The sequence below is a fragment of the Papaver somniferum genome, unplaced genomic scaffold (genome assembly GCF_003573695.1).
Source record: "Papaver somniferum cultivar HN1 unplaced genomic scaffold, ASM357369v1 unplaced-scaffold_22, whole genome shotgun sequence".
In the NCBI taxonomy this organism is placed as follows: domain Eukaryota; kingdom Viridiplantae; phylum Streptophyta; class Magnoliopsida; order Ranunculales; family Papaveraceae; genus Papaver; species Papaver somniferum.
In genome coordinates this window covers 3899129-3913418 of record NW_020632152.1, presented here as the reverse complement: position 1 = coordinate 3913418, position 14290 = coordinate 3899129, and the positions used below count along the sequence as shown (strand labels likewise).

The following is a 14290-nucleotide window of genomic DNA, read 5'->3' as shown; positions in this document are numbered from 1 at the left end:
TAAAGACATTCTTAAACCCTTCCGAACATTGTTTTCTTCACACTTTCCTAATTTCATTTCAGGGTTCACCGTCTCCCTTTCATTTGCTCTGAAGGAAATACCCCCAACACCTTCAGTTTGCAGGTATTGTGAGTCTCACTTTCACAGGCTAGTTTCTGATTTGTTTGGATATTTGATTTTGGGTTTGATTTTTTTTACTTTTTTGGTCATAAGTTGTTCTTTGATTTGATTTTAATGCAGGAGGATGAAGTTACCATGGGATATCCTATTAGACATTCTTATTCGGCTTCCGTTGAAGTCAATCGTACGATTCAGGTGCGTAAACCACTCTTGGAACAATCAATTAAAATGCCCCAAATTTCTTGAAGAACGAAATCAGTATGCTGTTGAAATGGGCAAATTCAATCTTATGTTCCATAAATATAATGATATATATACCTCCGATTACGATACAACACTGTCTAAATGTAAGAGAACTAGCCATTTCGTATATCCTAGTCATGACGTCTGCCCTGGTATATTCAACAATGTGGGAATTGAGGTTTTAGGATGTTGTGATGGTTTGGTTTTATTAAGGCATGTTACTAGGTCTTACCTATCATCAATAACCCATGTTCTTATCTTGTGGAATCCGACAACGAATGAATGTAAGACATTACAAAGTCCACCAAATCGCAGGGGCAATGAAGATTATGGGTTTGGTTTTGATGAGAAAATTGAGGATTTTAAAGTGGTGCATTTGACAGAGGCTGTGGGGCGGGATGGTGTGTATGATGTGCACCTGTTGATGGATGTTTTCACTGGTTAGCAGAAGTGGAACAGGGTGATTTCAACGGCCTTTTTATTCTTCGTTTTAAATTTGAGACGGACGAGTTCGATGCGTTGGTTCTGCCGGACTTTGATGAAGATGCCCAAGTAAGTTTGTGTGTTTTAGGGGGATCGCTTTGTTGTTTTCGTAATGAGACTGAGGTTATGGATGTGTGGGAGTTGAATGACAATGAAGAGGAGGAACCCTGGACCAAACTTTTCACCATTGAGTTAGGAAAACATTTCGGTTTCGTTTCTAGTTTTATGCCCTTAAATATTTTGAAGAATGGAAAGATTGTGTTAGGCTTAGATCTGAGTGATGGATGTTTACATATCGTTCTTTATGACCCAAAATATGCCACAGTTAAAACTATCGCAGTCCATGATCAATCTGCAAAAGCTAGCGCTTATAGTAGTTTTGTCTATGTGGAGAGCCTTTTTTCACTGGGCACAGGTACTTATCTAGGGAAAGCAATGACTCCTTAGAAGAAGATGATGACGATGATAATACTGATGGTGGTGATGGTGAAGAAGAATAAAGTATTGAGGAGAAAAAGAAGTCAACGGGAGTGTTACGTGCTACTGCTAATCCAGTAGAATATATCAAGCTGGGTTGTTCTTTCTATTAGATGTCAAATTGATCTTTTTGGTAGTTCTGTTATAAACTAGGCGACATTATTGCATATAAGGTTAGTCACATCTATTACGGAGTCTTTTTTCCCCCTGATATGGGGAACTGAAATGGATTACATTTACATCTTGTTTGGTCTTTGCCATAGCAAAACATTTATGCCCGGTTCATCTTTTCCAGGTCTTTGCCTATTTTAGTGATCTTAGGCTGCTATCTCAAATTTAATTTAACCTACAATTTTAGTCTGTATCAGAATTTCAGAAGTGTAGTTTAATTAAAGTTCTTCCAAAGTTTACTTTGTATTGACTTCTAATCGTCTTGACGAGTCTATGATTGTTATATTCTAAGTACATATTGCAACTTCTTCGACTGTGCCTCAAGAAACATCCTAGTTGCAAAGTGTTTTGTTTTTTTCACTTAGTAATGTAATTTACAGCCGTGAACGAAATTAGGTCTCACACTTAAAAGTTAGAGCCTGGGACCTTTTTGTGAACCGAAAAGGATTAAAATGAGTCGTATCTTTTTTGGTCTGTGCCATAGTAATGATTCATGTCTTATTCATCTTTTCCAGGTTTTTGTTTAGGTGTTTAAAGTTCAGTTCTACACTGTTTCAGTGATGTTTTTCGGCTGCTGTTTCAGATTTAATTTTAATGTACATTTTCAGTCTGGTGCAGAATTTCAGAGGTGCAATTCAAATTCTTCCAGATTTTACTTTGTATAGGCTTCCCATCTTCTGAATGATCCCTTGACTGTAATTTTGTACTCTCTCTGCTCTTCTTGGCTTGGTAGAAATGAGATTCGATTTCTGAAATCAGGGATTCAGCTTTTTAAGCGTTATTTTGGCTTCAACCTGCTCTTCTCAGTGCAGTGCTGTTACAAAGGCTTCAGCAAGGATACCTGCAACTTTCAACAACTCTTGGACCCATCTCTCCCCAAAGCTTGTTTTTGGACATCTAAACCCTGTTTATATCTCTGGAATGACCTGTTATTGTGTAAGCATTAATACCCAATCGCATATCCCCAGCAGACATTGCAATGATCTGAACTTGGTTGACGTGTTCTCCATGAAAATGACATTGACATTTTCTTTTCATGCACTGATACTTTGTGTAAAACTTGGAACAAACTGACTGCCTTATCGTAATCAAAAATTCAAAAATAATAAACTGAAGCTACAAGTTCTGCGTACCTCTATATTTTGACCAGAACATTGACTTCTGTAAATACTCAACATCCGGCAGGCAGGGGCAGAGCAAGGTTGTAGGAAAGGATAAGCAAAACTGCTGCAAACTGGATATGGCCCATATTTGGTAGCCATTTTATGACAAAAAAGAGACTTAAATGGTTAAAATTGGGCTTGGCAGCCAGCTAGGGTGCGCAACTACACCCATGCTTTACGCTGGCTCAGCCCACAACAAGAAACTTAATATATTGCAGCACCCTATGGTTATGGCATAAACTCCTACTAGTGTCGCGATAACCTATGTAGCAAGAAGTCTATTAATTGTTGCACCCAATATTTATTGCTGCAGCAAGAAATTATACCTTTTTGCCGCATTCTTTTCATATTGTTGCTACAGTTGTGTGGCAAAATTTTGCAGCCATAAATTATAGCTTTTAGCTGAAGCTGAAAAGTACTGTGACGAGAAATTTGCTTTTGCAGCACCTATATCGAAGGTGTGGTAATATTATGGTGTAGCAATAGCTAGATTATCTTGTAGTGGCCTCTACCGCCAGGCACTATCCAGCAGGGTATATTCATTTACTTATGAAATTCTTTTTGTGGTTTTGAGGGTTGCTAGAGCTAGGGTAAGCCATCCTGGTACCGCCCCCAGGGGATCTTGTTTTGTTTGGCATTTGAGACTCCGACCTGAGCATAGTGCTTTCTGGAAATAAATAACACTCGAAACTAGGCCCGATATTTTCTACATGCACTACTTGTGCTCATAAGTTAGCCCATTACTATCCGGCCTGGCCTGCCCTTTTTGAGATAAAACCCTTCTCCATTTTCCCTTTTACAAATTTCCCACTCTCTCATTTCATTTCCTTCGTTAACTTCACCCTTGCTATCTAGGTGTAGATACAAAATACCGCACACCAATTAAGTATGCGAAGTAAAGATCTTCAGGACTGAGCGAAGACGATCACATATAGCATATCCAGAATGACGCATAGGATGACGTCAGCTTAATACGAGAAAAGTGTGAAGAGCCATGCAATGTTGTAGAGTATGTGCGATAAGAGTCAATGTAAGCGTGCGTTAATGACGCACGCCAGATCCGAAAATAGGGGCTTTATTAGCTGTCCTCCACTACGCACGCCAAATCCGAAAATAGGGGCTTTATAAGGAGCCGAGCGACCTTGTGTTGAGAGAGAGCTTTTTTGAAAGTCTAGAGAAGAAATTTAGGAGAGAGAAAGATTATTTGTTTCCCAAGTTAGGGTTTTCTTATTACTTTGTATCAAATTTGAAGATCTTAATGAATGTTCTTGTGATTCTCATGGAATTAACTTAGATTGTTCTATATATTTTACTAAGGGTGTGGTTGTAGGATTTCCTGCAACTACATTTCGGTGCTAGAAATCAGCTCGGAATGATGTATCCTGTTGGTGGAAGTTCTTAAAAACAAGTTAGAAGATATTCATAATCTTGGAAAAGTTTGGAAGTTTAGATCTAAAAGATTCAGTCAATAACTTTCTCTTTCAAGAAAAACAATCTTCACTAGTATAATATTTGGTCCTTAGGAGAGTATTTTTATCTTTGAAAAGCGAAAAAAATGTTACAGATAAACAAGACGGTGAGACAAACAACTGCAGCAGAACAAGCAATAACAACCAGGAGGAGTAGAAGAATCGCTGGTAGAAGAAGGAGCGAACTCGCCGAAACCTCAAGGATGGGAGAAAGAAACAATAGAGGAAATCAAGTCCAAACTCAGATCCAAAGCGAACCTGTGCAGGATAACATTATCGATTACGATGGAGTAAACATTCATACCGCAAACACAGATTCAAAAGAAGAAGATGACGGAAGAACTGGAGCCCCGAGACTAATAGAAGGGAATGAAGAGAACGTGACAATCGAGGAACTGCGACAAAGGTTAATTATAGAAAGAAGGAGAGAGGATGAAGAGCGTGCGAACTTGACACGCCAGAATAATGAGTTAAGAGAAGAGAACATCAGAATACAAGAACAAAGATCAAGAAGCACCACACGCGCGAGTTCAAGGTCAAGGACAAGTAGGAGTACATCAAGATATTCGAAGGGATATCAGACAAGAGTCACCTTTGGATAATATTGCTGAAAACTTTCAGGTAAATGACGACTTACAGAATCCACGCGGTGAGCATCGCATAGAACAACAACCGGTTGATGATCGATACATACAACAGGGCGAATAACATCGCATGCAAGAAGGTAATAGAGGCGATAGACGACCAGGATGAAGAAGATGATGAAGAACAAGGAAGAATTATACTGCAAGGAAGAGAACTGATAAGAGATCAACGCGAACGCGAAGAAGAAGCTCCAAGGAACAATGCCAAACAGATACATGCAAGGAATGAACGAGAAAGATGCAGACAAAGAAGACGAGAGGCTGAACAGAGGGAGATACAAGAAGCTATGCGTCAAAATAACCATGACAACAGTGTAAGACAAGCAAGATTTAAAATACCCATGCATCAAGGTGCAGATCAAACAATGAATGCGACAATCCATAGAGAATTAGCAGAGATGAGAGAAATGATTATTGCGCGAAGAGATAGAGGAAGACGACAACTGGATGAAGCTATAAAATAAGCGTAAAGAACACCATTCGCTAGACAAATACAATATGCAGTTATACCACCTAAATGTAACCTCCCTGCGTTCACAAACGTCTTTGATAAGAGCACATGTGCGGTGCAACACATAAGAGTGTACATCCGATCTCTCTTACAATGGGAAGCAAATGATGCGGTGCTCTGTAAATATTTCCCTGCAAGCTTGACCGGAGAAGATTTGCAATGGTTTGAAGATTTACCAGTCGGTACCATCAGATCATTTCATCACTTACAAAACATCGATACATCAGCAATAATATGTTAAGACCCAGAATAGAGAAGGTGTTCAACTTACATAGAAGAACCAATGAAAGCTTGCGAAAGTTAACCACGCGTCGGAGGAGCATGTGCAGTGAAATGGCAGGACGAGTAGATGAGAGAAACCTTATACTAGCCTTCATCAATGCACTATTTGCGACAGATTTATTGTATATACAGATCTTTAGAATCAAAGATACGATAACCATGCATAATTACGCGAGTATCAAGAGGAATATATCGCTCTTGAAGAAAAGAAAAACGAAATGGAATCTTACCCAATGACGATCACAAACACAGGAAATACCAGTATACTCCCAAGAACAACAAATAAAGCAGATAGTGGAGGAAGAACAAAAACTGGTGGCTAAGGGAAGTAGGGATCAAAAAGAATTTCAAAGAGGAAGACAGTTCAATAATCGTGGAGGAAACAATAAAGTTCAGAGACTCGATTACCATCCAGAAGGATATGGAGGGAGAAAGCAATATTATAACCAAGGCCAAGAAAGCAATATAAAGATGCCGTATCTAAACACGACAGTAGAGAAAATCTGGGAAGCAATAACTTTGATGGAAGAAATACCGGCAACACCAAACATGGGAGATGAACCGCCACCAGGGAGGAGAAGTATCGAATTCTGCGCTTACCATTGTTTCCGCGGTCACACGACTAATAACTGCAGAACTGTGAAGAAAATCATATTGAGAATGATTGATCAGGGAAAGCTAAACCACTTCATAGTACAACAGCCACATAATCTACCACCACCACCTGCAGGGCGTGCACAAGATAGGGATATAGAAAAGAACACATATCTGATCGAAGTGGGCTCGAAGGCAAAGAATTTATATTGTAATTCGATAATACACTCATTCAAAATCGTAGAATATTTTCATGATAATGTTCTAAGTCGAGTTTACGCAAGAGATAGTGATGGAAGAGAGATACTCAGCCTTGCGAAGATATTACCATTAAAAGATTGACAGAAGCAACATATTTCATTTAACGCAGAAGAAGTACCAGGGGGTGGAGAACCGCACGAGATCCCACTTGTGGTCAAATTGGAAATTAATCCAAAGGTAAAAGCTAATGAAGAGGAAGAGGATGATGCAGACGCTTGGGCTATTAATAGAATACTGATAGATCCGGGCAGTTCAGTTGACATTATGTTTTATCACACATACAAGACTATGGGTTGTAGGGATGATGAACTCATCCCATCAACTTATAAGATTTATGGTTTCAACGGAACAACTAACAAGCCAAAGGGAGAGACAACGATGCGAATTCCTCTGAAGAGCATATCAACAGAAGTAGTATTCTGCGTTGTTGACGTAGAATTGCACTATAATGCTTCGATAGGAAGGCCATGGTTGCATGGTATTCTAGGAGTGGCTTCAACTTTCCACCAATGCATCAAGTTCCCTCTACATCAAGGTGTTGGAGTAATAAGAGGGGATCCAAATGAAGGTAAAAGCTTCCATGAGATTGATGTTGACAAATGTGAAGAACGCACAAGCAAGCGAAAAAATTGGAAGAAACGGATACAAGATAACCGAAGAAGTGAGCGATTAATGGTGGATGATGTAAACAAGGAGAGTGAAATGAGAAAGACTTCTGCATAGGCGACAAAGACCGCACAAAAGAGCGAACGTGACAAGTATGTTAGCAATAGCGAATTCCAGGAAGGAGATTCAGTGTTGAGGAAGAAACCGCTCTATCAGAAAAATAGTAAGAGACAGATGGAGAATATATGGGAAGGGCCATACAGAATCAGGAAAGTGTACTTGAAGAAATATGATCCGTGCGGCAGTCATAGCACATCAAAAGATGTAGAACGCATGCGAATTAATGTATTGGAAAACATACGCGGACTCAATGAAGTACATAAGGCGAAAGAAACAACCAAGTTATCTCAGATATGAAGTCGTTTAAAAAATAGTCATCATGTGGGAGAATAAGCAAAAGAGAGCAGATATCAGCATTGTATTAATCAAGAGTGTGAATGTGAATGAAATTTTTTATGATAATGTCTTATCAGAACAAGGCAAAAATAAGACCTTAATAGAAGGCTACAGAAGTAAAAACTCCAATTAGGGAGGCTAGGTATTCAATTATGGTGTGCATGATAGACACATTTTTGTGTCTAATTTGTCTCGATTCTATATATTGATAGTGCTCATTTTTGTACTTATTATGGTATTTTATCTGTGTGTAGGTATTTTTGTCTAATAAACATTTTTGGAAAAACCGGCTCGAAAAGTTATCGAAAAGCGCACCGGAGGACACTTGCTATTCGGACTCTCACTATGGATAAGGGGTACCCCGAATTACTAAGGGACACCCTCAGGACACCCCAAAGGCACCTTCTATCGGCACCTATACTCTGGATAGGGGGAAACCTTTCTCTTCTCCAGATTTTTTGCGGGAAAAACTGAATTCAAATTCAGTTTTGCAGCGGAACATTCTGGCAAGATTCTGATCGAGTTTTAGGCTGAATTCGTGTTTGTTGTGGATTGGGATTACCCTGTTTTGGTCAAACAGGGAAGGTATGAGTTGTAGAATCGAAAAAAAAGGGTCAGAAATCGAGTTTATACAAAACAAAGGCTTGGAGTTTCACGGGACTTGTGAGATTTTATGGATCTGATTTGGAGTGATTCAACTGCATATTCGTGTTGGGATGGACTTCTTAGAGCATAATAGGGGATGTATGTTTATCAAATACGAAGGAATAAGGATGAATTCTTGGATTGAACAAAACAGAGGAGGAGCATTATTATCGGGAATTTTCTTGGTTCTATACATGGGGATTACGTGCAGATAAGGGTAGAAGATCTTCTGTAAATTTAATGCCATCATTGGGAGATTCTTGGACGTCAGATTTAATTTGTAAGACGCGTAGAGAAGATTCAGAAAAGGAAATATCCGAGACTTGTTGTGAAGGAAAGAGAGGGATTGAATCGAGTTATTTTTGGGTCTGTTGCCTATATATAGGTTGGTTGCAGGTCATAGAAGGATTACGAACAGTTTGGGGTAATTTAGAGAACCAGAGGAGACAAAAATCACGAGTTCCAGGAAAGCTGTTTTGTTGGTGCTGCTGAAGAACACGAAGAACATCAACCTACGCCCAACTGTCGCAGAACACTGTCGTTGTTCTACAACACTTCGCTTCTATCGTTACTGTAGCAGTCTTATTCCTTCTGTTTCTCTTGTAACAGTCGATCTGCAACACATATAAACGTTGCGATTGAACTGTTTTACTCCCTTTGAGTCTCTTCACCTTTGAAAACACCTTTTGAGCAATGGAAAAATATTTTGAACCTGTTTTTGATATGAGGAGCTAAACCCCATTGCTGAGGCGATAGTGTAAGCTATTTTTTCCAATAAAGAGTGGTATTTTCTATTTATCTTATTTATTACAATTATTTATATGATTATTTGCCTTGTTTGAGAATTGTTTTAATGATTTTTATTCAACAATATTGTGATTTCCATTGATGGTATATGCTTGGACTTAGGTTTTTGATATCCCATGCTTTTGATTTACACTTGTTATTTTAAAAATCTACTTGTTGCAACATCTTAGAATCAAATTAAACGAAAAAATTGAATAAATATAAATATTGGATTTAAAGCACTTTGAACTTGGAAAATAGTCGAATCTTAGCCTCAGTGTTCTCTTAATATTGATAACAACATCATCTTTGTTTGAGTTTTCTATTTTTGTTTTAGAATTTAAGTCTATATTTTATCCTTCGCAAGTCTGAGAATCGAACCACTTTTATCACTATCTACAATCACATAAATTTTTGGCGCCGCCGACGCGGATTTGCTTTTAGGGTTTTTAGACTTCGTTTTCTTTTATTTATTTTTATTTTTTAGGTTTTTATTATTTTTGTTCTTTTTTACGTTTTTGGGTATTTATCTTTTGTCTACAGGTTTTGGATCATAAAGCGAATTGAGCCAAGGAGTTTGGTGATTTCGTAAAGACTGGAACTTAAAGCATAAAGACTTGGAGCGAAAGCTTAAAGCGAAAAGAACGGAGAAGAAGACAATTTCTTTTTAGATATTTTTTTTTTTTTATTTTTTTAGGGTTTGTTTATTTTTCTTTATAAAAAAAAGAGAGAATGTATTAGGTTGTTTGTTTTTTTGTAATTTTTTTTTCTTTTTTGGACACTTGGACATTGGACTTTGGACATTATTTTTTTTTAAAACCCTAAGGAAGGGTTGGTTTAAATATAAACTGTGTGCAGAGAAGGACGGTGATTACGATATCGCCTCGGCCCCTCGGGTTCGTACATGACATAGGAGTCGTGGCCCGAGTCGACTTCAGCGGTTCTTCGCCCGTCTGGTACGGGAGGTAAGTTTTTCGAAACACCCGCGAATCCCCTGTCAGCGGGTTTACTGTATTCCTTCGTTTGCATATATGCTGAGGACTTGAAAACGGCTGCTTTAATTTCCTAGTAAAGGGAAAGGACTGGCCATACAAGATAAGGGTTCGGATTTCATCACCATTCTCTTCTTGCCCGCCTTAGGAAAACGAAACCAAACGCGAACCTAAGCCTAAAATTTTGACTAGAACGAGACCTATAGGGTAACGAGCTTAATAGGAAAGTCGTTCGAAGAATATTGGTTACTCTTTTGAGCATACTTCGAAGTTCTTGAAGGTTTCTGTGAGTTGAATGCGTGACTGCGCCGCCTTGTAACCGGTGAGGCCTTGGGTATCAAATCTCCACTAAGCTTCCCTCGCCTCGATTCAACTTACTTTGACTCGGATTGATTTCAGAGGGGTTTGCTCAGATTGTAACGAATTCCTTTTCGAAAGAATAGAAGATGGTCTAGAAACAATCTAAGTGGAGACATCATGCTTTTTGTTTGCTAGAAATTTAAGTTTGATTTGGTTGAGTCAGCCTTGTTTTGTGTTTGCATAGAATTCCCTACCTTATTTTGTTGCATGCCTGAACGTAAAAGAGACGCCCTAGGTAGATTTGTTAAAGAGAAACCTAGTAGTTCTAAGCGTCTTGATTACCTCAATTTAGAAAGTCCGATTCGTGAAGATTCCGTTTTTGAACGTCCATTTGAGGAAAGAATCCCTGATAGTCCAATAGCGCCAGAAATGGCAACTTTGAATCCTACTAGGACTACTCGTCCCTCGTGTATCAGTTTACCTGAAACTGAAGCAAATTATGAACTTAAGCCTGGAACCTTACAGTTGCTCCCAATCTTTTTAGGAAAAGAAAATGAAAACCCCTATTTCCATGTTAGGGACTTTGAGTAAATTTGTAGTACCCTGAAAATTAGAAACCTTGATGATGATGCTTTAAAACTCAGGTTATTCCCCTTTTCCTTAAAAGATAAAGCCAAGTTGTGGCTGTATAGTTTGGCTTCCGAATCAATTGAAACCTATGAACAACTTACATCTGCCTTTTTGAACAAGTTTTTCCCTAGGCACAAAACCTCGTCTATTAGGACGCAAATCTGCACGTTTACACAACAGGAGGGAGAATCTTTGTATAGGTATTTGGAAAGGTTCAATGATTTATTAGCCCAATGTCCTCATCATGGTTTAGAAAAGGTTAGGTTAGTTCAGATCCTTTATGAGGGTTTAGATTATCCCACCACAACTACAGTAGAGTCCATGTGTACAGGTGGGTTCGAAAACCAAACAGTTGATGATGCGATGACATACTTGCATGAAATCGCCGAAAAGACCCAACAATGGGAAAGTAATAGGGTACCCCAGAAAAAAATTCTTCTAGGCAGAGGAAACGTTAATAGGGTAGAAGGAAGTTTTGAATCAGATGCAAAAATTGCTGCTATAGCGAAAAGGTTAGAAGCTTTAGAAGTGGGTCACACTAGTGGCAGATCGGAGCATTTTTGGGAAGGCCAGAATAATGAAGAGCAGGCCAATGCTCTCTATAATAACACTAGGTATGACCCTCAGAAGTTTGACCCATATTCAGAAACCTATAACAATGGTTGGAGAAACCATCCGAACCTTTCATGGTCTAAGGTCCAAGGTCAGTTTAGTAATTCTAATGCTCCCCCAGGTTTTGGTTACACTAAGAATTCATCAGGCCCAGAAAACAAAACGACTAGCTTAGAGGAATCTATTAAGATGTTAGCAAAAACTCAGGATATGTTAGCACAGAGCCAAATTAGTTTTCAACAGAAAACCAAGCAGAACTTTCAAACTAATGCTCAGAGCCTTGCTAAGCTAGAACTTCAAGTCGGCCAAATATCTAAGACCTTAAGTGAGAGAGATAACGGAAGGCTCCCTAGTCAGACTACCCCCAACCCTAGAGGAGTTCATGAAGTAGGTGCAAAACCATCGAATCAATTGAATGCTATTAGAACCCTCAGGAGTGGTAGAGTAGTAGACAATCAGGTAACCATGCCCGATAGTGAACATACTGTAGTTCACCCCTCAGTTGCTCATCCCTCAGGACCACTAACTGAGGGGACTGATAAAATTTCCGATGATGCCAATTCGGTTCCTGAGAGGTCTGATTCTGTGCCTAGAGCCCCATTTCCCCATCTATTAGCATCAACAAATAAGGAATCGAACTTTAATGACATATTGGAGGTTTTTAAGCAAGTTACCATAAACCTTCCTTTATTAGATGCAATTAGGCAAATTCCTGCTTAAGCCAAGTTCCTTAAGGATATGTGTACGCGAAAGCGAAAACTTAGCGTCCATAAGAAAGCCTTTTTATCTAGTCATGTAAGTTCAATCATTCAGAACACTACCACTCCAAAGTACAAAGACCCAGGTTTCCCAACCATTGCTTGTACAATAGGTAAACACCGGGTAGAAAAAGCTTTACTTGACTTAGGAGCCAGTGTGAACTTACTGCCGTACCATGTGTACTTACATCTAGGACTTAGTGAAATGAAACCTACTCACATAACACTGCAGTTAGCTGATAGGTCTGTCAAAATTCCTCGAGGTGTTATCGAGGATGTTCTTATTGAGGTCGACAAGTTTATTTATCCAGTGGATTTCGTGGTCCTAGATACCCAACCTGTCCCTGACCCAGAGAACCAGATACCTGTGATTTTATGTCACCCATTCTTAGCTACGTCTAATGCGATCATAAACTGTCGAAATGGTGTGATGAATTTATCCTTTGGTAATATGACTATTGAAATGAACATTTTTAATGTGAGTAAGCTACCTTATGAGCTAGATGACACATGTGTTGAAGAGGTGAATATGATAGAATCCTTACTTCAGTAGTCATTACCAAACATCTTGTCTGAAGACCCATTAGAGAGTTGTCTATCCCATTTTGGTTTAGATTTTGACGATGATAGTACCATTGAACAAGTGAATGCTCTATTAGATTCTACCCTGTGTTAGACACTGATAGATGGAAAGCTAGGTTCGAACCATTACGAGCTTCTGAGACTACCTCAGTTCCTTCCTTAGAAGAGCCCCCTAAGTTGGACCTCAAACCACTACCAGATAACCTGAACTATGTGTTCTTAGGCCCATCTGAGACTTTACATGTGATTATTGTTGCCGACTTGTATAGTGATCAGGAAAGTAGGCTAGTAAAAGTACTTCAAGATAATAAGGAAGCTTTAGGGTGGTCTATAGCAGACATTAAGGGTATTAGTCCTACCGTTTGTATGCATCAGATTAATTTAGAGGAAGACTCCAAACCGTCTAGGGAGATGCAACGTCGAATGAACCCTAACATGAAAGAAGTATTTCGAAAAGAGGTGCTTAAGTTGTTAGATGCGGGTATTATCTACCCAATTTCAGACAGTAAGTGGGTCAGCCCCATTCAGGTTGTTCCCAATAAATCAGGTATCACTGTAGTCCAGAATGAGGATAATGAGTTAATCCCAACCCGAGTGACCACGGGATGGCGTGTCTGTATCGACTATAGGAAATTGAACAAGGTCACAAGGAAGGATCACTTTTCCCATCCTTTTATCGACCAAATGCTAGAGAGATTAGCTGGATATAGTTTCCGTTGCTTTTTAGATGGATTTTCCGGATATAATCATATCGTTATTTCCCCAGAAGACCAAGAGAAAACCACTTTTACCTGTCCCTTTGGTACATTCGCGTATAGACGCATGCCTTTCGGGCTGTGTAATGCCCCTGCGACTTTTCAGCGTTGTATGATGAGCATATTTTCTGATATGGTAGAACGGTTTTTAGAGGTCTTTATGGATGATTTTTCAGTGTTTGGTTTATCTTTTGATGAGTGCTTGCGTCATTTGACATTAGTGTTGACTAGGTGTAAGGAAAAGAATTTAGTGCTTAATTGGGAAAAATGCCATTTCATGGTTAAATCAGGAATTGTTTTAGGGCACATCATTTCTTCAAAGGGTATAGAGGTAGACAAAGCCAAAGTTGACCTTATTAAGACTTTACAGGTCCCAAAAACCGTAAAAGACATTAGGTCATTCCTAGGGCATGCAGGTTTTTACCGTTGATTCATTAAGAATTTTAGCTTGATTTCTAGACCTCTTTGCAATTTTTTTGCAAAAGATGTTAAGTTTGTCTTCGATGATGCTTGTTTAGAGGCTTTTGAGAAGCTTAAAAATTTACTCACTACCGCTCCCATAGTCCAGGCACCCAACTGGAACCTACCCTTTGAGATAATGTGTGATGCTTCAGATTATGCTATAGGCGTTGTGTTAGGTCAACGTGTTGGAAAATTACTTCATGCGATTTACTATGCTATCAAAACTCTGAATGATGCCCAGTTGAACTATACAACTACCGAGAAGGAACTGTTAGCCACCGTGTTTGC

The 14290-nt window shown here is 39.0% G+C and overlaps 1 protein-coding gene and 1 pseudogene across 1 annotated transcript; one reads left to right on the top strand and one right to left on the bottom strand.

The window, feature by feature from the left end:
• The first annotated feature begins 24 nt into the window (after nt 1-24).
• Nucleotides 25-2531, top strand: LOC113340574. Its single transcript, XM_026585697.1, has 4 exons — nt 25-123; nt 241-315; nt 2078-2122; nt 2228-2531. The coding sequence occupies exons 2-4, from the start codon at nt 245-247 to the stop codon at nt 2439-2441; spliced, it is 330 nt and encodes a 109-aa protein (XP_026441482.1). The 5' UTR covers nt 25-123; nt 241-244; the 3' UTR covers nt 2442-2531.
• Nucleotides 2532-10984: 8453 nt separating this feature from the next.
• LOC113340710 lies at nt 10985-11084 on the bottom strand (annotated as a pseudogene).
• Nucleotides 11085-14290: the final 3206 nt, after the last annotated feature.

Excerpts from the sequence above, each read along its gene's own strand:
- LOC113340574 (XM_026585697.1), top strand. The coding sequence starts at position 245 with ATGAAGTTACCATGGGATATCCTATTAGACATTCTTATTCGGCTTCCG. Across the intron at positions 316-2,077 it reads AAGTCAATCGTACGATTCAG|ATTTAATTTTAATGTACATT; the intron begins GTGCGTAAACCA and ends CTGCTGTTTCAG. Across the intron at positions 2,123-2,227 it reads TCTGGTGCAGAATTTCAGAG|AAATGAGATTCGATTTCTGA; the intron begins GTGCAATTCAAA and ends TTGGCTTGGTAG.